This window comes from Macaca fascicularis, chromosome 1 (assembly GCF_037993035.2).
Source record: "Macaca fascicularis isolate 582-1 chromosome 1, T2T-MFA8v1.1".
Taxonomy (NCBI): domain Eukaryota; kingdom Metazoa; phylum Chordata; class Mammalia; order Primates; family Cercopithecidae; genus Macaca; species Macaca fascicularis.
In genome coordinates this window covers 171,214,011-171,241,174 of record NC_088375.1, presented here as the reverse complement: position 1 = coordinate 171,241,174, position 27,164 = coordinate 171,214,011, and the positions used below count along the sequence as shown (strand labels likewise).

Here is a 27,164-nt window from a genome sequence, read left to right as displayed (position 1 = left end):
TAGGTATATAAGTAATCTTGAGATAATTTAAAGTATATAGGAGGGTGTATTGGTCATATGCAAATACTATACCATTTTCTACAAGGGACTTGAGGGTCTGTGGATCTTGAAAACTGAGGGGGATCCAGGAACCAATTCCCCAGATATGAAGGAAGGACTGCATAAAGCTTCCACCAAGAACTGCTTTAGTATAATGTAGGTATAAATTTCTCCTCTAAGTGCTGACATGTTTTCATTATCATTCAATTCTAAATATTTTATACTTTCCATTGTAATTTTTCTGATCAATGAATTATTTAGAAGTTTCTTGGTTTCCAAACATACAGGTTAAAATTTTTGGAGGGCTGCCTTTTCATTATTGATTCCTAATTGTATGAAATTTTAGTCAGAGAGTGTGAGCTATATGACTGTAATTTTTAGTACAGTGAGACCTCCTCTGTAACTCCAAGCTGGGTACATTTTTGTGAACATTCTATGTGTGCTTTATTATATGTTGGGTATTTTTCTGACCACAGCTCGTTAGATAAGCTTGCTAATTATGTACAACTTGCCTATATCCTTCCTTTTTAACCTCTTCATCAGTTTCTGAAAGAGATAGTTTAAAATCTCCTACAATGACTGTGGATTTATCAGTTTCTCCCTTGTTATCCTGTCATATTTCATCATGTTTTGAGTTTTTTAGATGCACATATGGCTCAGGATCCTTTTATTTTTGTAGTGGTGAATCTTTCTCTATCTCTTATGAAAAGAGCCCCATTATCTTCAATAAAGCCTTTTAGGCGTAAAGTCTATTTCAGCCTATCTATTTTTGTAGCAACTACTAGCTTTTTTAAAAAAAGCTAGTATTTGCTTTGTTTTCTTTTTCCATTCCTTCAAATTTAATTGTCTTATGTCTTTTCTTAAAGTCTAATTAATTAAAACGGCTATTAATTAAAATGGCTAAACTATGTACAGAACATATACTATTAATATATGTCAAGTACCATTCTAAGTGCTTTCTGTGTATTAATTCATTTAATCCTCAAAATTCTGAGGTAGGAATTACTATCTTCTCCATTTTGCAGGCAAGAAAACAAAAAATACAATGAAGTCAAGTGATAGGTATCTCATCATTTGCCTGAAAATACAAGGACCTTAATGAGTTAATTGGTGCAGCACACCAACATGGCACATGTACACATATGTAACAAACCTGCACCTTATGCACATGTACCCTAGAACTTAAAGTATAAAAACAAACAAACAAACAAAAAACCACATCGTAACTCTTATCTGTTGCCTCCTTATCTTCCATGCTAGTGTGGTCTATTATTTGTTTTTCACTTGCTCTCCAATTGTTTGACTTTTGCTTTATAGTCAGCAAAACTTGTAATTAGATTAACACGTTTGCTAATTCACTTTTTCATTATTGCTTTTTGCAATTCCACTCCTTTATCTGAGGTTCACTTTACCTCTTAGAGAAATAACTTATTTTGTAGCTATTTCACTGAGAATCTGTGAGTGGCAAACTCTCTGAGACTGTCTGAAAATATCTTTATTTCATCCTCACTTCCTGGATAAAAACTCAACTGTGATTCCTAATTGATACTATTATTGCATTTTCTGCTGGAGTCTACTGATATAAATAAGAGTTTATCAGTCTGTTATTCTCTTGTAGGTACTATCTTTTCTCTGGTTGCCCTTAAAATTTTGTCTTTGATGTTCTACATACAGTTTTATCATGAAATAACTAGATGTGGATCTGTTTTACTTTATCCTGCGCAGACTTTGCATGCTACTCTAATTTGCACATTCTTATCTTTCCTTAATTACGAAAAACTGATAGTCCTTATATCTTAGAATACTGCCTACAGCCTATTCTCAGTATTTCCTCCTTGTAGAACTCCAACTTGGCAGATGTTGGAGAGTCTTATTCTGCCTATCATTTCTCTTTATTGTGTTATCATATTTTCCTTTTATCTCTCTGTGCTGTTATATTGTTATAGTCTGGGTGATTTTTACAGATCTATTGTCCAGTTAACAAGTACTCTCTGACTATGCAAATTTGTTTATTCTTCTACTTTCATTATTAAATAACGAGTCTGAAGTGTTCATGGGAGTAAAGGGGAAAAATTTACTCTTTCTTCTTTTCTAAAATGCATACAACTGACCCTTGAGCAACTCGAGGGTTAGGAGTGCCAACCCTCCATGTAGTCAAAAATCCAAGTATAACTCTTGACTCTCCGAAAACTTAACTACCAATAGCCTACTGTTGACCAGATGCCACAAAGTCAATTAATACATATTTTGTGTGTTACATGTATTATACTGTGCATTCTTACAATAAAGTAAGCTAGAGAAAAAAGTTATTAAGAAAATCGTAAGACAAAATATTTACAGTATTGTAAAGTATTAATCAATACCATAAGTTTGTCATCTGTTTACAAGATGAACTGTCAGAAACGGTAGGAACTACAGCTGCAGACCTTAATCTACGGTACATATCAAGCAATTCAACTTTTTCTTGTAATATCATGATTTTCCTCTGCTCATTGGGAGCACTTCTAGCATCACTAGTGGCACTTTATGTGGGTTTCACGGTGTTATTCAAGGTTTCCAGCATAGCCCTAAACATGATGAAAAACATACGAGAACCATGAGATCACTTTTTATTGCAATACACAATTTACTTGAGAGACACACTGCTTGTGCAAAGATTATCAGCATCACATGGTATGTCAAGCAGATACTTGCAACACTTGAGCTCATTAAAACAGCAACAGGAGGTAGCTATGAAATTATTATAGTAGTATAGTATGTACTAGAGTTAATTTTATGCAGTTATGATTTAATACTGCATCTTTATATTCATTTACATATCTCTCAACTGCAAATGGGACTGTGTAGGGTCTAAGTGTATGCATTAATTTTGATAAATTTTTTTTTATAATAAATTTGTGTATGTTTTATGGTAAATGATAGACTAGTAGCTACACATATTTTATGCATCCATGGCAAACCTAACTTTCTTTTTTTTATATTTATAGTCTATAAAGTTTGTCTGCAGGGTTTTACAAAGTCGTCACAAAACTCCAAAAAATTTTCCAGTATGTTTATTCAAAAACAATCTTCATATAAGTGGACCTGTGTAGTTCAAACCCATGTTGTTCAAGGGTCAACTGTAATAGTATGGAGAAACTTGCTACGGGTTGGAGGAGGGCAGCAATATAATAATGCACATACAAATTAAAAAATATATAAATGATATACAACATACACACATACATATAGAGTTACGTGTCACTTAACTATGGACATACATTCTGAGAAATGCATCATGAGGTGATCTCATTGTTGTGCAAACATCGTAGGTATACTTATACAAACCTCCATTGTATAACCTAGCACACACCTAGTGTATAGCCTATTGCTCCTAGTCTACAAACCTGCACAGCATATTACTGTACTGAACACTGTAGGCAATTGTAACATATTGTAAGTATTTGTTTATCTAAACATATCTAAACATAAAAACGCATAGTAAAATACAGTATTATAATCCTACAGGACCATCATTGTATGTGGTCAGTTGTTGAACAAAACATCATTATGCAGTACACAACTATATCATGTACTATACATAATTGTACATGCTACGCTTTTATACGACTAGCAGTGAACTAGGTTTGTTTACACTGGCATCACCACAAAAATGTGAGTAACATGTTGTGCTACAATGTTATGACGGCTACTGGGCCACTAAACAATAGGAATTTTTCAGCTCCATTATAATCTTGGGGGACCCCGATATATACATAGTTTGTCGCTGACTGAAACGTTATTATGTGCTGCATGAACGTATCTGTTAAATGTATAAACTAAAGAGTTGAAACAAATCCCATATTTGGCCAATGTAGAATCTATGTAGAAGGAGACATAGAACCAAATTTTTCATCCTTTTATAACTACAAATGCATTTAAATATAACATTAAGTCTTCTGTTCTCATAGTACATGGTTCAAATGTACATAGAAAGTACATATAAATATCTGGAGGAGGAGTATTCCAGGTGGAGAGAACTGCAAGACCCCGTGGCAAGAAGGGGCTCAGCATGACTGACAAATAGCAAGAAGGTAAGAGTGGCTAAAGTAGTGTAAAAAGAGGGTAGAAAATGAGGCAGACGAGGTGTTTGGGAATTAGATGGACATATGGCCTTCCATGTCATGATAAGGTTTTGGATCTCATCATAAGTGTGATGGGAAGTGAGTAGCACCTAAAATGTCCTTGAAAATGTTATTTAAATTTTATATTATGTTTTGTATAATATTTTTAAAGTGGGATTTGTTAAGAGAGATTATGACCTCATTTAGAATTTAAATGACTTCATAAGTCATATTTTCTCATTTATTTTGAACTAAGTTACTTCATAAAAATCAAGCTTTTTTATTTTTAAAACATGTACAAGATGACATATTAGGATAAGCAATGTAATTATTACAAATGACATAATCTGATACAGATTTCTGGACAAAATTCTCCTGTTTAGAGACTTCTATATGTGAGATATATACATTACGGCACACATGAAACATGTATGTACAGTCTGATGAATAACTAGAGTGAATCAGTGTAACCACTATGTAGGTCAAAAAATAGAACATTGCCAGCACCTCTGAAACCCTTGCTATCTGACTTTTAAAAAAAGAGCTTACTTAGGACTATAATTTGTGATAATTATCCACTTAAATGTCAACCGAAATCATGTGACCAATCTTTTTATGGGCAAAAAGAATGTCCCCTTAAGTCCATATTTAATTTCAATATGGAAATTGAGTACATATCAACTTAAAATCTATTCACATTTCAGTATAGGGATGTACAATCTCTAAGGCATTTATTTTTAATTAATATGATATAGCATGTATATAAAAATAGAACTATGAAACTTAAAGTATATACATTTTCATACAGTTTAGGGAAAGAGAAACCTAATAGTCACAGCTTTAGGATAAAAAGCATTTGATTAAAGTAAAATTAAAGACATTCAAAACTTTAAGATCTCATTTTGTGTTACATTATAACAAATCACGTAAAACAAGACTTCTTTGTTTCTGGGTAGCTTCTAGTATATGCTAGCACTCACTAAATGTTAAACAATAAAATGTGAATTAGGCTAATGACAATATATCTAAAGGATACACTATTAAATTTGAGCCTATTTAAAATTTTATATTATAAAACTACATGTCACTGATTCATAATCTTTCTCAAAAAAATAAATAAACCCATGAAATTGAGATTTGTGTTTTTAAATCAGTATTTTAGCAATAAACTACCAGAGGACAACAAATATGTATGGTCAAAATTAAAATTAAACTAATAATATTTTAAAATAAAGAATTTCATACTAAAATTAGATTTTTCTCTAAGGAAAAATTCTACAAACCTTTTGTAAATACATTTGAAATAGTCAAGAAAAAGAAGGGAATGAAATATAATAAATAAAGGTAAGCTATATAAAGATATACTAAACGTGGGTAAAACTAAATGGAAAACATGAATAAAAGTACCATTTAGAAGTATCACTCTTAAGTTGTAGTGCAGCAGCACCTGAATTATGCTGCCGTTAATTTATGCACATGATGGATAGCTTGTTAAGGGGCATATCTGTAACCATTATAATTGATAGTAGCTGAAGGCAAGTCAGGCCATAATTTCTATTTAATGGATGGGATAGTAAGGGAACAAAGCCTGCAGTTGCATTTTAAAATAAGTGCCGAAAGTTTACATTTATGTCCTAAGTAACACCTATATTAAGGTATTAAATTATTTGAGAGAAGAGAAAAATCAGCTGTAGCAAGATCCATATATAATTAAAGCAAAATTTTGATTTAGCCAATAACTAGAAAAACCTTACAATAAGTAGAAAAGAATGTTCAACTAACCATTTGATAGTCCATTTCTGTGCTTTTGTTCTTCAGAGCTTGTGGGAGAAGCAAATAGACTCATTTGACAAGTTCCAGTTGTTGGAGAATAAGTTATAAAACTTTTCTTCCTTGTGATTTTTGAAGGATCAAATGACTGGAAATAAATAATTTAGGACAGAAATAGTTATGTTATAGATTTTTGAAATTATATACCATTAAAAATCAGCAAAATTCAAATTCATTTCCTTGCTCTTGCTTTTCAATTACAAATATACTTAATTATCACTCTCAGAGTAAACACTATTCTTTCAAATTAGGTAGGCATTTCAGGTCTCTATAGTAACTAGAACATCTCAATTTGATATTTACTAAATTTTAGCATTAAAAGGTTACTACCTTCTGAGATGGTATTTCCAAATAGGTTAGAGATGGCCAACTCTCCCAACCATACCCTGACTTTTGCTTTCAGCTGAACTTGAAGTATAATTATGGGGCCAGGGCAGGAAAACTCTCAGAGGTGCCTATTACTAAGCCTCACACAGAAACCTTAGGAAGGATAACTGCTGTCCTACAGCTTCACAAAGTGGTCTGATGTAGTGTCTTGCTTCAATAATAACCAAAATAATGTCCAAACAATTGAGTCAGGCATTTAAGGCCTTTGAGGATCTGGCGCATCTTACAAACTTCCTCTTAGCAGCTTCCTCCTTTGTGTTTCCACAGGTGTTGGACACACCTCTTATTTCAGGTAACATATTTTAATAAGTTTTAATTTTTCTGTCTGTTCGATTAGAATTTGCTCCTGAAAATAAATATTATTTTTTCATCTTTATATCCTAGAGAACTAAAAAAATGTGTGAGGAATGAATGACTTACAAGGAACAGTCCAGTAAATTTGGCCATCTTGCTCTACTCAGAATATACTAATTTATTAATTGGTTCATTCATCCAATTATTCACTGTTACCTACAGCTTCAGTCACTAGGCTATGTGCATTTGGGTCTCAGATCATTCTGCAATCTCAGCTTGGAACATCCTCTTTTTCATCTTCCCCAGGACCTAGACTTTCTTTAGTTTAGGTCCTCATTCATGATCCCTTTCCTTCAAATATCTATTGTCATACTATTAATTGTTCCCTTTCCTGAATTCCCTTAAAACTTGCTTTCCATAAGGCTTACTGATCACCCACCAGCACTGCTAACTAATGTGTACAAAGAAATACAACAAATTGCTCTGGCCTTAAGGAATGTCTACTAAAAGTTAGAACAACAATGAAGAGGTTTTAAATTAGTATGTATGCAATGAAATTCAGAGAAGAGGGAAAATTCAAAGTTGGCTGCAGTAGTCTGTCACAGAAAAAAGCATGAGAAATCTGGAATAAGAGGTGGAACAGACAGCATAGGATGGATCTGGGGGATACAGGAAAGGTCTGATGGCTCATATATTGCCAACATACTGGATATAGCTTGGCAGAGGATTTGAAATAGTTCCTTAACTCTGCATGGTCAACTATCCTTTATTTTTAAGAGACCTATGGAGGAAATAGTGGCTGTGTCATCTTTTTTAGTAGTCTTAATATTAGTTCCAGAATCTATAGCATTCAAAAAAATTTTTTTTACAGTTAAGATTTTAAATATTGGGAAACAATATTTAATTATATTGAGAAACAAAAGGCATTTTTTATTTTATGTATCCATAGTGGCCACAAAAGGAATGAATATCTTTTAAGAAATCAAACTATAGTATCAAGTTATAACTCTAAAGCAATCTTTTTTTGTACAGTGAAAAGGTTTTAAGTCTATCAGGTGGTTATTATTACCTCTCCATCTTGAGTTTTCACCTGTTTGTATGTATTCAGTCATAAACTATGACATTTATCCAATTCCTACTCTATTTTTCCAAGAATTTATTGCCCAGAACTACTTCACTGTGTATGTACAAGAAATGAAAGTCACTACCCTAATGTACATTTATGTCAATCTGTTTTCCTATTTTCACCAAAAAATTATTTATCCAATTGCCAAATATCTAAACATTTTACCTGTAGATCATACATTTCTCCTGGCAAACAATTTTCCAGCTTTCAGAAAATAACTGTGAGTGTGCATGTGCTCTGTGTGTGTGTGTGTATTTTTGCCTCATTTTAGAAATACTGAGGCTTCTCTCTTTTTTTTTTTTTTGGTCATTTGTGTTGGTTAAAAAGAAAAATGTCTGTCTACAACTACCACACACAGAAGGAAAACTGAAAATCTACCCTTTCCCTACTATACCACTAAATATTCTTCAGTAAATATGCACTTTTGTTTATCTGCCCTACTGGTACACACAAAGGCATAACCCTACTTCCGTAAGTTTTCTTTCCCTCAAGGTTGTACCAAGTTCCTCTAACTTTTCATCTCTGAAGAGGTTTAAAAGTAATCCTAGAATCGATCTGAGAATTTCCATTCTGCCATCTCCCAAACTTTGAAGGTCTTGGCCTACTTATTACTCTCCCACAAAAGGAGGAATTAAGAATACTGGGATTTGAGAGAAGACTGAGCTACTGAGAAGTCAGTACTCCTTCCACTCAGCAACGATGAGGACTACCTATGAGTCCTTTAGAAAAACAGGAAGAAAAAGTAAGAGGGCTAGTTTTGGCTAGAAAAAAGCAAGGACTCAGGATGTAAACAAAACGAGAAAGAAAGAAAGGAAGGGAGGAAGGGAGGAAGGGAGGAAGGGAGGAAGGGAGGAAGGGAGGAAGGAAGGAAGGGAGGGAGGGAGGGAAGGAGGGAGGGAGAGAAAGAAAGAGATGTTGGTGTTGGCTGGGCAGGGCGTTTCATGCCTGTTATCCCAGCACTTTGGGAAGCCAAGGCAGGAGGATTGCTTGAGCTCAGGAGTTCGAAACCAGCCTGGGCAACATGACAAAACCCTATCTCCACAAAAAGTATCAAAAAATGAGCTGGGCATAATGGTGCATGCCTGTGGTCTAGCTACTTTGGAGGCTGAAGTGGGAAGATCACTTAAACCCAGGAAGTTGAGGCTATAGTGAGCTGTGGATCACAATATACACACACAAACAAACACACACACATACAAGAAAATAGATGTCACAACCACTTCTATAATAATTTACAACTGCTGGCAGCTCATGCCTGTAATCCCAGCACTTTGGGAGGCCAAGGTGGGTGAATCGCTTGAGGCTGAGTGGGAGACCAGCCTGGCAACACGGGGAAACCCCGTCTCTACTAAAAACACAAAAATTTGCCAGGTGTGGTGGCGCACCTGTAGTCCAGTTACTCAGGAGGCCGAGGCACGAGAATCACTTGGACCCAGGTGGCAGAGGTTGCAGTGAGCCAAGATCACACCACCGCACTCTAGCCTGGGCGACATGGGAGATTCTGTCTCAAAAAACAAACAAACAAATAAACAAACCTGCTTGTAATATTTCCTGACTCCTTAGAGTTATTTAACACCATTTCTAAACAGAAGAAATGCCACATTCTAAGATGCTGCAATCAGTCCCGCCCAAATGCTACTGTACTTTTTATAAGGAGGTCTAATCTTGTACATTAGCAAAACTAAAATTTGGGCATCGATTTTTCTGCCTGAGAGAAAAAATCAATGTTCTCTCAATAATTTCAAATAGATATGATATTTTCCTTTCCTTCCTTCAATATCTTTCACAAATTGTAGCTTGCTTTGTCACCTTGTTTAAAGCATACACTACAAAAAATGCCTGCATTTTATTGATTTTTTTAAACCTATTATAAACAGTCTAGAAAGTACTAACGAAAAATTCTTGCAGGATAAAATATGGGGTTTAAAGGATACTTTATCATTATTTTGAACTGCCAGCCTATGCTAAAATATTTAAAACACAGATACTGTAGTGTCTGGCCAACTAGAAACAAAAGGGCAGCTAGAAGGAGATAATTCTTCATAAACTTATACTGGTTATTTAAGCTATCGGAGTGTCTCACCTAAGATAATATGCATTATTAGTACTAATTATGAAATTTACATTAGAAAACTCTAGCATTAGCTGCCTTAGAGACTTTTCACAATTTGGGCCTAAGGTTCCTAGAAGAGTACTAGATACCAACCAACTACCTTCTTTAGTTTTTTGAGACAGAGTCTCGCTGGGTCCCCTGGACTGGAGTGTAGTGGCATCGTCTTGGCTCACTGCAATCTCTGCCTCCCGGGTTTAGGCGAGGTAGCTGGGATTATAGGTGCCCACCACCACGTCCGGCTAATTTGTGTATTTTTAGTAGAGACAGGGTTTCACTATGTTCACCAGGCTGGTCTCTAACTCCTGACCTCAAGTGATCTGCCCACCTTGGCCTCCCAAAGGGCTGGGATTATAGGCGTGAGATACCACATCCAGCCCCAACTACCTTCTTATCAGCTACCACAATTATCAACCTTAATGGTTCTAAAAATGCTGGGGTTTTGTTTTTATGGTAGCTATGGAGAACAGAAACATTTTGAACTTATCTTAGCGAACTTACAGGGATAGCAAGGAAAGAATATGACCAATATATTAAGAGCTACGGTACTGAATTATGCATTTGCTAAAACTCCTTGAATTATACACTCAAGATCTTTGAAATTAATAATATGCAAATTTCACCCTAACAAGAAAAATAAAATACTGGTTAAAAACATTGATGCACTGGTTTTTCTATTTGTAGTAATTATTTTTTCACAATTTAAAGGTATTAATTTTAATAATAAAAGTATCATTACCGTCATTCTCTTACACTGTAATTTTTTTTTTCTAAGGGATGAAGTCTTTCTCTGTCACCTAGACTGAAGTGCAGTGGCACTATCACAGCTCACTGCAGCCTTGAACTCCTGGGCTCAAGCGATCCTCCCACTTTACCCTCCTGAGTAGCTGAGACTATAGGTGCGCACTACCATGCTAGCTTATTTAACAAACAAAATTTTTTTAGAGACAGGGTCTTACTACATTGCCCAGGCTTGTCCCAAATTGCTAGCCTCAAGCAATTCTCCCACCTCAGCCTCCCCCAAAGCTGGGATTACAGCCAGAAGCCACCACGCAGGCTTCCAGAGACTTTATGGTTTGGCTTTACTTTAGGCCTATGATCCTTCTTGGAATAAACTTTGCAAATAAAGTGAGATATGAAGTGCATATGAATTTTGTATATGAAATGAATTTTTTCTATATGGTTACTATTTATTAAAGACTTTCTTTTTCCCCAATGAATTGACCCAGTATTTAAAAAATGTTTAACAGATTTAATCAATTGCTAAAGATAATATAAAAATATATCCAACAACAGTATTAGAAATAAGATTTTCCAAAGAGAATGAAGAATCATGAAGTCTTTAAACAATTACACTAAAGGAAAGATAGCTGTGGTATATGGAAGGAACCGCAGACTTAACGTTGGAAAGCCTGGGCTCACATAATGGTTTTGCTGCTCCCCAGCTATGCTATCATGGACGCACCACTTATCTGAATTTCAGTTTCCTCACTTAACGAATATATTCCCTCACTCAACTAGCAAAGAGCAAAGAAAGTAGGATGGGGCAGGTAGCGCGCAGCTGGCACTGCCATGTATCTCAGGCCAGGATCCACGGCAATCACTCTCTTCCCTTGTAGAGGGAGGTGGGGGTGAGGGTGAAGGCAAAGGAATTCCAACCATGCCATTCAAGCAAAAAAAAAGTGAGGGCTTTTATGGAAAAGCTCCCTAGGACCAGGATGCTTTATCTTAGGCTCCACTCTGGGCAACCCATTTTCCTTTTGAACAGGGATATATAATAATATTTCCTATACCAGAATGAAAAGATTTAGCATGAAACCAGGTTCATGGACAACACCAAGAAGCCACAACATTCTGTGGGAGGGAATCTCTCAGGTAGATCAGGGCGGGGCTTTTCCATGTGTCTACTCATAACCCATTCATGAGACAGGGAGCCGGGAACTATTCCAAGCAACGGGTATGATTACAGGCAAAAGGGGCGCTTAAGCAAACAGCTGCAGATTTGCAACTTCTAAGCTTACTCCTGCCTCATTCTGGGCCACTGTAATTTTTGGTTTTTTTTTTTTTTTTTTTGAGATACAGTCTGACTCTGTTACCTAGGCTGGAGTGCAGTGGTATGATCATGGCTCACTGCAACATCCGCCTCCTGGGTTCAATTGACCCTCCCACCTCAGCCTCCTGAGTAATTGGGACTACAGGTGCATGCCACCATGCCTGGCTAATTTTTTGTACTTTTGGTAGAGACAGGGTTTTGTGATGTTGCCAGGCTGATCTCAAATTCCTGAGTTCAAGCAATCTGCTAGCCTCAGTCTCCCAAAGTGCTGGGATTACAGTTGTGAGCCACTGCACCTGGCCCTATAATTTTATTTGCTCCTTTGAACAAGTGCACCTTGGTTCTCACTTTCTCCAGGAGGCCAACTGTACTTGATGTGTGCAAATGATGTATCTTGTGCATTTTAACTTTTGTTTCCTTAATAAAAATATTTTTATATATTTTAATCTAAGGTCCTTATTTTTATACTTTGCTGTGAGGTACACAGGCAACCTCAGGGATAATTTGACAGCCGCTCCAGGTCTGCACAGCAGAAATACTTTGTGTTGTCGTTTAAATTACCACCACAAAAAAACAACTACTTGGAGTACATAGCCTATTGGACTATCTCATTTTTGTCAGTAAGGGCTGGGTTTTCTGCTGCAATGTCTTCTTAAAACTCCTCCAGCTTGATATTGTTTCTTGGGATACTTGGTTTTAGTTGATTTGTCCCATGACTTGATCTCATTTTACTGGAAGATTGGACATGAGTATGAATAGGAAGGTGGTGCTGAGAGGTTAGAGCCTGGGCCAGGTGAAAGGCCTAGAGAGGAATAAGGTTAGATAAAGCTGTCTACATATGCAATAAAGGATTCCTACGCCAAGCCTCTAATCCTAGAGTACTAGACTTGCTTCACACACCAGATCCATCCTTCACTGAGATTAAACTAAATCTACCATGCACATTGAGGTGTGTGTGTGTGTGTGTGTGTGTGTCAAAGTATGAGCTGATAGGCATAGGTTTTTTAAATGAAACGCTTGTACCCATCTGTGCTGCCCAGGAATAAATGTATGAAGCAAAGACAAAAATCCTTAATTTTTCTAGCCAGGTGTGGTGGCATGTGCCTGTAGTCTTAGCTACTCGGGAGGTTGAGCTGTGAGGATCACTTGAGTCCAGGAGTTCGAGGCTGCACTGAAACATGATCATACCACTGCACACCAGTTTGGATGACAGAGTGAGATCCATACTCTAAAAAAATAAAATAAAACAAAAAATCCTTAACTTTTGAAAATTCTGGACTTAGAGACCCAGTCCCATTACCAAGGGCTTTTGTTAATACTATCTGGAGCCACTGTCCTGCATTGTTGCAGTAGTGATTGTACAGTCATAGTAGTTGAAGAGAAAGGGAGTTTCATTTACCTGCCCTACGAGCACTATAAGTTTACATCACTTTGTTCAAACAGGGCAAATAGGATGTATTGGGTGACGTGTCTCATCCTGGGTGGGAGAGTAAGAAAAGGAAGCTAAATCTAAGTATCTAAGTCACTCAGAAGCTTTTATATAGGTGCAAAACATGTACATCAAAGTGACCACAAGATTGATTAATAAGAGATGGACAAATGTAGCTCGATGTTTACTGACAGAAACTAAAGCTCTGTGCAAGTCTCAATTCATGAAGAGGGAAGGACAGAAGGTAGGCAGAGTGTGTACCTGTCTGTTCTTTTCTTGTTCCCTTCCCCATCTTCCTGAACTGCAGGAGACTGAGCTCCCTTGGGCTCTGGTGACTTTATCACTGGGATGTGTTTATTTTATGGTCAATTTCCTGTACTCGGCACTTCTTTTCTGTTGCACTATTGTAACACATCCTGTTCCTTTCCCCCTCTTTTTCTTTTTTTTTCCAAGACAATACAATGAATAAATACTTATTGGGGAAAAAAACAAAAAACAAAAAAAGATATACAATTATAAACATACGCATATCTAATAGGAGAGGCCCAAAATACATAAAACAAAAACTGGCAGAATTGGAAGGGAGAGATTGAAAATTCAACTATAATAGTTGGAAACTTCAATTCCCCGCATTCAACAATGAATACAAAAACTAGACAGAAAATCAGCAAGGAAACAGAAAATTTGAACAAAACTACATACCAACTAGACTTAACAGACATCTATAGAACCCTCCCCCAATAGCAGCAGAATACACATTCTTCTCAAGTGCACATAAAATCTTTGGCAGGATAACAATATGTTGGGCCACAAAACAGGTCTCAACACATTTAAAAAGATGAAAATAATACAATGTTCTCATAAAGAATGTTCTCGGCCGGGCGCGGTGGCTCAAGCCTGTAATCCCAGCACTTTGGGAGGCCGAGGCGGGCGGATCACAAGGTCAGGAGATCGAGACCACAGTGAAACCCCGTCTCTACTAAAAATACAAAAAATTAGCCGGGCGCGGTGGCGGGCGCCTGTAGTCCTAGCTACTCAGGAGGCTGAGGCAGGAGAATGGCGTGAACCCAGGAGGCGGAGCTTGCAGTGAGCCGAGATCGCGCCACTGCACTCCAGCCTGGGCAACAGCGTGAGACTCCGTCTCAAAAAAAAAAAAAAAAAAAAAAGAATGTTCTCTGGCCACATGGAATGACAATAAAAATAGCAGAAGAAAACTTAGAAAATACACAAATATGTGTAAATAAAACAATACACTGCTAAATAACCAATGGGTCAAAGAAGGAATTTTTTTAAAACTTAAAAAACACATTAAGAACAAAACGAAACAAAACATACAAAAACTTAATGGGATGTAGTGAAAGTGGTACTCAGAGGTAAATTTATAGCTGCAAATAACTATGTTAAAAGAGACAGCTCTCAAATCAATAACCTAAGCTTCCACTGTAAGACACCAGCAGAAGAAAAGCAAACTAAACCCAAGGCAAGCAGAAGGAAAAAAAAGACAAAGAGAAAACAAATGAAATGGAGAACAAAAAACAATAGAGATCAGTGATTCCAAAAGTCAGTACCTTGAGGAGATCAACAAAATTGGTAAATCTTTAGCTAGACTGATGAAGGAAGGAAGAAAAGGAGGGAGGGAGAGTGGGAGGAAGGAAGGGATGGGGAGTCAAATTATAAAATATGGGATGAAGAGGGGATGTTATAACCGGTCTTGCAGAAATAAAAGAAATCATAAAGGGATACGATGACCAACTACATGCCAACAAATTAGATAATCTAGATGAAACAGGCAAATTTCCAGAAACACGTAACATACCAGGATTGAATTATGGGGAACTGGAAAATCTGAATAAATCAACAGCATGTAAAGACATAGAGTTAACATTCAAAAAATTTACAACAAAGAAAAGTCCAGGACCAGGTAGTCTCACTGGTGAATTCTACTAGTGTTGTTGTTGTTGTTGTTGTTTTTTTCTTGAGATGGAGTTTCACTCTTGTTGCCCAGGCTGGAGTGCAGTAGCGTCATCTCAGCTCACCGCAACCTGTCTCCCGGGTTCAAGCGATTCTCCTGCCTCAGCCTCCCGAGTAGCTGGGATTACAGGCATGTGCCACCACGCTGGGCTAATTTTGTATTTTTTAGTAGAGACGGGGATTTCTCCATGTTGGTCAGGCTGGTCTCGAACTCCCAGCCTCAGGTGATCTGCCTGCCTCGGCCTCCTAAAGTGCTAGGATTACAGGTGTGAGCCACTGTGCCCAGCCTTTCTACTAATGTTTAAAGAAGTGACACCAATTTTTCTCAAACTCTCAAAAAATAGGAGGAAACATTTCCTAATTCTCTGAAGCCAGTATTATTCTGACACCAGAACATTACAGACCTAAATCCCTTATAAATATAGATGTAAAAATCCTGGCAAATTGAAATTTGCAGCAAAAAAGAATTACATGTCATACACAAGCAGAATTTATCCAAGGAAAGCAAGGTTGGTTCAACATACACATATCAATCAATGTAATACATTATATTAAGAGAATAAAAGAAAAAAGCACACACGATCATCTCAATTATGCAGGAAAAGTAACTGACAAAAATCTAACATCCTTTCATGACAAAAACACTCAACAGACTAGGAATAGAACAGAATTTTCTCAATCTGATAAAAGACATGTATGAAAAACTCAGAGCTAACATCATACTTAACAATGAAAAACTGGATTATTTCCCTCTAAGATCAAGTACAAGAAAAGGATGTCTGCTCTTGCCACTTCTACTTAACATTGTTCAGGAGGTTCTGGCCAAAGAAATGAGCACGAAAAAGAAATAAAAGGCATAGATTGGAAAAGAAGAGGTAAAACTATCCCTACTTGCAGATGACCTGATCTTATATATAGAATACCCTAAATAGGGTGGGGGACTGTGGCTCATGCCTGTAATCCCAGCACTTTGGGAGGCCGAGATGGGTGAATCACCTGAGGTCAGGAGTTCGAGACCAGCTTGACCAACATGGTGAAACTCTGTCTCTACTAAAAATACAAAAATTAGTTTGGCGTGGTTGCGTGCACCTGTAGTCCCAGGTACTTGGGAGGCTGAGGCAGGAGAACTCCTTCAACCCAGGAGGCAGAGGCTGCAGTGAGCCGGGATTGCGCCATTGCACTCCAGCCTGGGCAACAGAGCGAGACTCCGTCTCAAAAAACAGAAAAAGGAAAATCCCCAAATTATTAATGTTAATAAATCGGTTCAGCAAGGCAGCAGGATATATGATCCATATGTAAAAATCAGTGTATTTCCATACATTAGCAGTGACTACTCTAAAAATCACATTATAAGGCCGGGCGCGGTGGCTCACGCCTGTAATCCCAGCATTTTGGGAGGCCGAGGTGGGTGGATCACAAGGTCAGGAGATCGAGACCACAGTGAAACCCCATCTCTACTAAAAATACAAAAAATGAGCCGGGCACGGTGGCGGGCGCCTGTAGTCCCAGCTACTCGGGAGGCTGGGACAGGAGAATGGCGTGAACCCAGGAGGCGGAGCTTGCAGTGAGCCAGGATCGCGCCACTGCACTCCGGCTTGGGCGACAGAGCGAGACTCCGTCTCAAAAAAAAAAAAAATGACATTATAAAGCAATTCCATTGATAATAGCTTAAAAAGAGTAAAATACTTAGGAATAAATTTAATCAAAAAACTCCAAGTTACATACTAAAAACTATAAAACTATTGAAAGACATTAAGCGAGATCTAAATAAATGGAAATATATCTCACGTTCATGGTTTGGATGACTTACTATTATTGTTGAGATTGCAAATTTCCCAACTGAATCTGCAAATTTGATGTAATCCTTATCAAAATTCCAATGCCTTTTTTTTTTTTTTCCAGAAGTGGACTAACTGATCCCAAAATTCATATGGAATTATGAAGGATACAGAATAGCCAAATCAATCTTGAAAAAGAACAACAAAGTTGGAGGACTCATACTTCCTGATTTCAAACTTAAAATTAAAATGTTTTTTGATCTTAGAAACTTACAGTAATGAAGACTGCATGGTAGTGGCATAAACACATATATATAGATAGACAAATGGAATTTATCTGGGCATTCTGAAATACATATATACATTTATGATCACTTGATTTTTAACAGAGGTGTCAAGTCTGTTCAATAAATGAAAAAATAGTTGTTTCAGCAAATGGTAGGGACTAGATGCATTGTTTTACATGTGGGTATCTGTTTACATATGGGTATAACCAGTAACTGGTTATATACATGCAAAAGAATGAATCTAGTCCCTACCCTTGAACCATGTACAAAAATTAACTCAATATGGAAGACCTAAATGAAAGAGTTAATACTATAAAACTCTTAGAAACGTAGATAAAAACCTGTGTTTCCATGGATTACAAGTTTCTTGGATATGACATCAAAAGGACAATCAAAGAAAAAAATAGGTAAATTGAATCTTGAAAATATTATGCTAAATGAAAGCCAGACACAAAATTATATGACTCCATTTATATGAAATGTTCAGAAGAACATCTATAAAGACAGAAAGTAGATTAGTGATTTCTAGGGGGTGGGGGAGAGGAGGATATTGAGACTAACTGCTAATAGGTATGGGGTTTCTTTTGGGGGTGAGAGAAATGTTCTAGAATTGGAGAGATTAGGTTAGGCAATGGGAATAATCTGACTTAGAAGTGTCTTACTGCCAGGCATGGTGGCTCACACTTGTAATCTCAAGACTTTAGCAGGCCGAGATGGGTGGATTGCTTGAGCTCGGGAGTTTGATACCAGCCTGGACAACATGGTGAAACTAAAAAAAAAACAAAACAAAAAATTAGCTGGGCATAGAGGCCCGTGCCTGTAGTCCCAGCTACCCAGAAGGCTGAGGAGAGACGACTGCTTGAGTCCAGAAGGTTGAGGTTGCAGTGAGCTGTGATCACACCACTGTACTCCAGCCTGAGCAACAGAGTGAGACTCTGTCTCGGGAAAAAAAAAGGTGTCTTACTAATAATAGTAATGGAGTACTCTTGACTGGGTATCTATATATAAATCGGCAAACCTCCTCAACAAAACCTGCACCACTACTCCTCTGGCAGGACGCCTATTGAGCTGGCCTTGGTAAGAAGCATGCTCTTCTCTTCCTAACCATAGCATCTTCTATTCTCTCTCTGAAGTGGCCAGAAAAAGACTGGGTCAAGCTGGCTTGGTATATGGCCAGGTAGCCAGTTGTCCATATAAATTCATCTGGACTGCCATTGGCAACAGTTTGTAATATATAATTCATCTTCATTCCTTAAAATCCATCTAGGAACAATGGTTGGAGAGTAACAACTCAAGCAGCCCAAATACTGTAGATGATTATAAATTGGAACTTTCTTCAGCTCCTTACAACACCCAACAACTTGCGAGGTTCAGCAAATTGTGGTACTGGCAGTATACATTCTGTATATTAAAGAAAGAACACAGGGTATGGTCCATATCTCTGCTTGCCCCATTAGAAGAGGTGTATTAGTCTGTTTTCATGCTGCTGATAAAGACATACCCAAGACGGGGAAGAAAAAGAGGTTTAATTGCACTTACAGTTCCACATGGCTGGGAAGCCCTCAGAATCATGGCGGGAGGCAAAAGACACTTCTTACATGGCAGTGGCAAGAGAAAATGAGCAAGATGGAAAAGTGGAAACTCCTGATAAAACCATCAGGTCTAATGAGCCTTATTCACTACCACAAGGACAGCATGGGGGAAACCGCCCCCATGATCCAAATTATCTCCCACCAGGTCCCTCCCACAACACGTGGGAGTTACGGGAGTACAATTTAAGATGAGATTTGGGTGAAGACACAGTCAAACCATATCAAGACACATAAGAAAATGGCATTTGAGCCTTGCCCAAACATCATGAAGCATTAATCTCCACAAAGATCTGCAGCTGCATTAGGACCACTGGGAGTTAGGAGTTCCAAGTATCTCTGGATATGGCCACTGCTTAGGACAAACAGGCTCCACTTCAACCAACTGGCATATAAGGGCCATCTCTTTCCCTTAGAAACCAGTCTTCCTCCTTTAGCAACATATTGGTAAGGCAAAATGACCACAAAGTTACTACTAGTTCCACTATAGCTTCACAACAATTAAGAACTCCTAAAATTGTAGGTATATATTTTGAATGTCCAATTTCCTTTTGCATGGGCTAAGGCAGCCTCAATGGGGTCATGGGCCATGTGGGTATATAACCGGAAGCCAAGTTGCTTCAGGGCTAAGTTGTTAGTAGAGTAGATGAAGTGTGTATGTAGCCACGGAGAGAAGCCCAGACTTAACACCAGAACAGAACAAAAGCTGTTAGCTCTAAGATGCAAATATAGAGCTTTAAACATATGATAAGGCAAGAGGAAAAAGCTGAAAATACCAGAAACTGGTCAGGAAATAGAAAGGCCCAAGCTAGTATGCTAGAAACCTCCTTCAGGCGGATGTGGTCATGTGGTACCAAGTTAAATCAATCGGTACTACTAAATCAGTTGGTACAAGCTTAAATCAATTTAAGTTCTGTTGAAAGGTACAGGACTGGGCCAAACATAACAACGTATTTTTCTAATACAGGATATCAGCTGTGACACTGGCTACCTTGACACATCTTCATCTGAAGAAAAAATACATAGAAACCCTGCTATGATGACAATTTACTTCATGAAGAGAATGGGTTCTGAAACGGTCATTCTTTTCCATTTAAACAAAGTTACCATCTCCCAAAGAACAGCTTTGGGGCAGGAAAGAAGAGTATTTCATTTCAAGCTGGACTACTCATCTACCAAAATACCATTCTGACCAAAGAAACAGATGCAGAATTATAGTCACAGCTGCATTCTGCACAGAACAAGTTGGATAATGGTATTCTAAATTGCTAATTATACTGTTAATGATTTTTTTAGTGTCATTGCAGTACTTTGCCACCTTTGTTTAAAAATTTTTAAAAAGCATGTAGCAAGTTTTCTAAATGGTAAATTTCTGTTTTGTTAAATACCAGTGAGTCTTCCAAAGAAAAATTCCATATAAAACCCATTTATTGAAATGGCATTCATATGTGAATTTGGAGGAGCCTATTTATTGACTAGCTATTTGTTTTAATTTACTTTCTCACCAATTTACCTGCATTTAAGATTACTGAGGTCATAAGTATCTCAGTATTAGTGTTTCTATCTAGATCCATAGTTGGTATGAAAAAATAATAAAGTAACATATGTCATGATATGCTGGCACTGGGAATGTGCTACAACTCAATTTACAAAAAGTAATGGCAACAGTACAATTTAATTTTCATTGTGATAACCGTGGTGCTATTTATTACAGTGTTAGTATTATGCTGTTTAATCCATGCCAGCATAGCTGAGGAAGGTAATTACATTTTTGATATAAAAATGCTACTAATGTTTTCATTTCATTTTAGCAGATTATAGTATGCAGATTAAAAGTACTGTCATTGTCCTATATTATTTCTTGTACATTTAAGTGGCAGACTATTTTTTTCCACAAATAGTGAATTAATTTCTACTAAATTATTTCATTAAGGTTTTTAAATAATTAATTTGCTTCTTAACTAAACACCTCAAGCAGGCCAGAAACTTCCACATATTAGATTTACAAAAACTAAAATATCTTATATGCAGAAAATGGTGTACCAATCACAATTACATCACATCGTGTCTTGATAATTTTAATATTTAACAAGGTAAATTAGTAGTTAAAAATTGAAAACCAATCTTATGCAATGACTTTTAAGCAAATACTTACATTTTCTTCTAACAGATCATCCAATTTCAGTGATCTTTTAACACTACAAACAAAAAATTTAAAGAAATTTTAGATTGGACATGCTTTATTTAAAGTAGCCCAATAATTAAGGGAAAGATATATAAACGAAGATTCTAAGTTAGTTCTGCCAACCCATTTTTATATTATTTATTAAAGCAGAATACCATATGAAGAAAGCAATTATTTATGATGACAGGTTTGATTCTAATTGCATATCTCTAAATGGGATCATAATTAAATATTTAAATGAGTTACTTTTAAAAATATATGCAGTTATATATACAAGGACTACCGTACAATTTAAACATCTTGTCATATTATAAAAGGTCTTATAAAAGTTAGTATGTTTGTCTGCTTTAAAATACCACTATTACAATATCATATATAAGAGCAAATTAATTTATACACTTTCAGTGGAGATGTTGAAAGTATAGTACAGAAACAGTGCACTAGGTGTTAAAGGTATGAGCATGGTAAAAAAAAGTTTTGCACATTATTCTAGCTTTAAACATGATTCAGTGCAACCAGACTATGACTTAACTGAGGAACAGATGCTCTATGTCTTTATAAGTCCCCAATCCATAAGAAACTATTTTTTGTTTCCTTCACTAAACTGATTCAGGAATATGCCAGGCTCTCTGTGTGCAAAATCTGTTCTGCTAAACTGGATGCCCAGCTGTTGGTGACAATGCTTAGAAAGGGAAGCGGAATATTTATAATACTTTATTTCATACAGCTGTCTTCTAAAGAGCAGTCATCAACATTTTATTGAATGCAGACTAAATGTTCAAAGGAGAAAAAGGTCAATATAAATTAAAACTAGTTTTCTCAGTGACAAACGCAGTGTTAAAAGTATTTTCTTGATTCTTGAGAAATAGAATTAAAATATTAAAGAATTAAGTGCATAAAGCAAAAAGATTGTACTATATTGTATTACAGAAATCCCCCAAAAGTTTGTATTGATCTTAGAAAATGACTATTCATACATAACTATTGATTTACAAAGGACAGGAATAAGAAAAAATAGAAGGGATGGTCAATCTAAGAAAATCATTGAACAGTAAATATTAAGTACAAAAACAATCTATCTAAAAGGAGATTATTTTGCTACTATATCCACATTAGCTTATCACAACATTATTTCTTGAGATTAAATTGGTTTAAAGAATTATTTATGCTTTTAGAAATCCACTTAATATCAATTTAATCTGATTTCCCAATGAGTCAAGAAGAAAACAGAGGTACAAACAAATTAAAATGCAGATAATTTTTTAAAATTTATATTTAGCTTTGGAATACATATTGCCGTATTTGGGTATGTAAGATGTTCTGGTATTTGTAACACTTCAAAAATAGAAATTAGGCCAGGCGTGGTGGCTCACGCCTGTAATCCCAGCACTTTGGAAGGCTGAGGTGGATCACCTGACATCAGGAGTTCGAGACCAGCCTAACATAGTGAAACACCGTCTGTACTAAAAGTACAAAATAATTAGCCTGGTGTGGTGGTGCATGCCTGTAATCCCAGCTACTCCCAAGGCTGAGGCAGGAGAATCGCTTGAACCAGGGAGGCAGAGGTTGCAGTGAACCAAAATCGTGCCATTGCACTCCAGACTGGGCAACAGGAGCAAAACTGTCTCCAAAAAAGAAAAAAAAAAAAAGAAATTAAAAAACTAAAGTTAAACAGTACAGCATTTCTTACCCTTGGTTCTAAATGCTATTAAGATGCAACACTATACTTCAGAAGGAGACAAATTCCATCCTGCTATTAACTGTTCAAAATATTGCTTTATTATCAATGGGTAATTCTTAGGGAAAGTAACTAAATGTTTGCTTTTAAAAAGTTTACAGATTAGGCCCCAGGTTGATCTAAGAAACCCAAGGAAATAAGTAAAAAATAGAAAACAAGAAAGTAAGCTGAGTTAAAACAGGCTGTCATCTCCCACTTTATGTTTGGTGACAATCTAAAAATATTATTTGAGGGTAGTGTAGTATTAAGATAAATCAGACATCTAATAACCAAAAGTTGTAATACTTAAAATAATCCTTAAAAGATATAATAGACAAGACTAGAAGAAATCTAAGAAATCACTTAGTTCAGCCAATAGGGAAAATAGTTTGTGCAACTTGCCACCTGTCACACATCTTGAGGGAGAGAAACTCAGATCTCAGGTCCTGTGCGTAATAAATCTTTATTGAGTTGAGGGGAAGGGAATTAAAGAAGGGGAAAGAAGAGCAAATCCACTACAGAGTTTACGACCATCTATTCTTAACATTTAATTACAACTGGGCCCAACCACTCTTTTACAACTAACACAATCATAAGAATATACTAAATTGATTAGTTTACTGTTAGTAGGAATAGAGGAGACGGATGAAACACATGAAGGAAAAATAGGTAAAATTTGATTAGATATATGGGATATTTTCCTAAAATATTTACTCTTTTGTTACTAGTATTAGCTAACAAAAGTGGTATCTTTCTGGTAGTTCTGTAAAGTTGTAAAGCAGCTCCTGTGGCTACTATCTTGATTTAAAAAAGTGGGCACACAAAATTGGACAAAGGACTTGAATATACATTTCTCCAAAGAGATATACTAATGACCAATAAGCACATGAAAAGATGCTCAACATCTCTAATCACTAGGGAAATGCAAATCAGAACCACAATGAAATATTACTTCACAACCTATTAGGATGGCTACTATTTAAAAAAAAAAAAAGTGTTGGTGAGGATGTAGAGAAACCAGAATCCCTGTGCACTGCTGGTGGGAATGTAAAATGGTTCAGCAGCTATGGAAAACAGTATGGCAATTCCTCAAAGAATTAAAAATAGAATTACCATATGATTCCATGATTCCACTTCCAAAAATAATTGAAAGCTGGGACACGAACAGATATTTGTACACCAATGTTTATAGCAGCATTGCTCACAATAGCCAAAAAGTAGAAAAGCAACCCAAATATCTACTGACAGATGAACAGATAAACAAAATGTGATATATACATAAAACAAAACCTTATTCAGCTTTAAAAACAAGAAATGAAATTTGACATGTGCTACAACATGGATGAACCTTGAAGACATTATGCTAAGTAAAATAAGCCAGTCACAAAAGGACAAATATTGTATGATTCCAAACATAGGAGAGTAGTCAAATTCATGAAGACAAAAAATAGAATGGTGGTTGCAGGGGCTAGAAGGAGTGAGGAATGGGAAATTACTGTTTAATGGATACACAGTTTCAGTTTTACAAGATGAAAAAAATTCTAGAGATGAATGGTGGTGATGGTTGCACAACAAGGTAAATATTCTCAATGTCACTGAATTGGACACCTAGAAAATGATTGAAATAGTAAATTTTGTTATGTATAATTTAGCACAATTTAAAAATAGATAATTATTTAAAAGATATCTATCTATTGTGTCCTAATTACCTCCCTCTTACAGGTAACATCTCTGTGGGTGACTTCTAACTTCCAACTTACCCAAATTTCCACCTATGCCCATAATTTACAAGTTATATTCTATTTCTAGGAATACTAGGTTTAGATTCACTGGGATCAAAATTCTGGTTGCTACCAGAATTACTGCTGTTGAGAATTTTAAAAAATATAAAACATTTGACATGCAATTTTACATATAGAGTAACTATGTCTGTATAATTATATTATTCTCTAAGACTGTCCTCCTGTTTTTTATTTAGCTTAACACATGGTAGTATCCTGAATAGGATTATCTGGTTCATCAGAACAGAACAAGTAGATGAGTTTTATTATACAATGTTATTGACTAACATAAGTTACAATATTAAAGACATTATTCTAGGAAAAAAAAACCCTATCATTTGATTCCTAATAAAAAACCAGGAATGACACTCAGAAGATCACAAAATTATATGATTTGAGGTTCTCTTATAGAACTTTTAAAACATTAGTTTAAATACAATTTTGAATAGCAGGACTGAGGGGAGGAATGGGGGGGTAAAGAATAAGCTTAGTAAAGTGGTTAAGACTCAGGGAGCCTTCATACTACGCCAAATTCTTCCCTAAGGTTGGGCAAATCACATAATCTCACTAAGCTTCATAAAGTTGACAGTAACACTGGCCTGTAAAGTAGTAAGAAATTTCTGAGTGGAAAATAAAAATATCACTGAGTATTTCAGTGCTTCCATTTACTCCACACTATAATAGAGATGATAATATTGCCAGCTACAACTTCACAGGAGTGGTTAGAGGATTACTGAGTATGCTTGTGAGATTCTTAGAAATCCTTTGATGAAAGGCAATGGCCAAATTCATATCCCATGTGACTCCTTAAATGTAAACTGAGATATGTGAAATGATTTATTTTCCATTCTATGTATGGGAATGAGCAAAGAAGGGAGAAGAATCTATTATCCTTTCTGCATTCTCCTTTTCATTCAAGCCTATGCTTTTTGTGTTCAAATTAATAACAGTAATAGCCACTAATACTGTTATTAATCATTCATTTAGATGCTTTCATATTGACAATATTGTTATTAAGTACTGTCACATACATACATAGAAAGGAAGGACATAAGTACGTCCTTTGTAAGAGTCTCTATTGAAAGCACTCAGGTCTATCAGAATTAAAAATGGTAGATGGGTGATAGACATTTTTCTGTACAAATTTTATTTCACAACATAAACATAATAACAAAAAACTAACAATGATATCTACCACACCTTTGAGATTCCAACAGAATCATCTCTAAGAAGTTTCTACTGACACTGTCCTGTTTGCACTAGGGAAGCTTCAACTCTACTAAACAGCACTTGTGCATGACCCTCTCACCAAACTTATGTTGAAAGTATTCATGTTTGTTTTTCTTCCCCAGACTAAGATGTTTATATCGTTAGCACCATGTCTACTAACTGGTAGGTTATAAGTTCTAAAAATGCTTGAACTATCTCTTCCATTAAAGTTAAAACTCCTAGATAGCACAGTATCTATTAATATTTGAATCCCCAAAGCCTGATACAGTGATTGGCATACAAGTGTTATATAAATTAATGATCTGTTTAATTAATTGCGTTTATTTTTTAGTTCAAAACACTAATCTCAAATTCAAGAATATATTTAGTTTTTTCAATTTTCTATGGTGCTCCAATTTTGTGGACTTAAATAATTTTGGTTTAAAATTCCTAGATAAGACTTTTTTTTTTTAAGCTATTCCCATCAACCATATTTAAGTTTAAATACAGAGCCTGGTGCAGTGGGTTTCACCTGTAATCCCAACACTTTGGGAGGCTGAGGTGGGTGGATCCCTTGAGACCAGGAGTTCGAGACTAGCCTGGGCAACATAGGGAGATCCCAACTCCACAAAAAAATACAAAAAAATTAGGCAAGTGTGGTGGTGCGTGCCTGTGGTCCCATGACTTGGGAGGACAAGGAGGGAGGATCACTTGAGTCCAGGAGGTCAAGGCTGCAGTGAACCATGATCAGGCCATTGTACTCCCAGCCTGGGCTACAGAGCAAAACCCTGTTTAAGAAAAAAAAAAAAAAAAGAAAAAAAAAGTTCCCAAACAATATCATCTGAACACAGTCTTATCTCTAAGGTAGTCCTTTATGTTGATTTGTGTCTTACCAGTTCTGACAAAAAAAACAAAACAAAAAAACTAAGCTGTGTTTCTTCAACTATTGCCTCTCCTTCATTCTACCTTTCTGAGACTCTATTAAGAAGTAATTTTAGACTTTCTTGTTCTTTCACATCTCTAAACTCCTCTTTCATTTTATTGTTCTCTAAGCTGCCTTTGGGCAATTTCTTCAGATTTATCTTCCAATTCTCTAATTCCTTACTTAGCTGTGCCTAATCTACTGTGTAAACCATTAATTTTTAAAAACAATTCAATACGTTTTGGAGTAACTTTTAACTTTTCTACAATTATAAACTTTAAAAAAGTTCCAAGAATAAAAATTCTTGTTATCATTTACCCAGATTTACCACTTGCTTACCTTTTGTCTCATGTG

General features: G+C 36.2%; 1 protein-coding gene across 28 annotated transcripts in view; it reads right to left on the bottom strand.

Annotated features, from left to right (window-relative positions):
• Positions 1 to 27,164, bottom strand: part of ITGB3BP (integrin subunit beta 3 binding protein) — a 74,102-nt gene that overhangs the window by 35,781 nt on the left and 11,157 nt on the right. For 12 of the 28 annotated variants that reach the window (XM_074004962.1, XM_074004961.1, XM_074004982.1 and 9 more), the window contains 2 exons: positions 21,152 to 21,194; positions 5,925 to 6,060 (listed from right to left, as the gene is read on the bottom strand). In XM_074004962.1, coding sequence (XP_073861063.1) covers positions 5,925 to 6,060; positions 21,152 to 21,194 — 179 coding nt within the window. Of the gene's footprint in view, positions 1 to 5,924; positions 6,061 to 18,069; positions 18,177 to 21,151; positions 21,195 to 27,164 lie in introns of all 28 variants that reach the window. The other 16 variants (XM_074005003.1, XM_074004984.1, XM_074004997.1 and 13 more) reach the window with 3 other exon arrangements.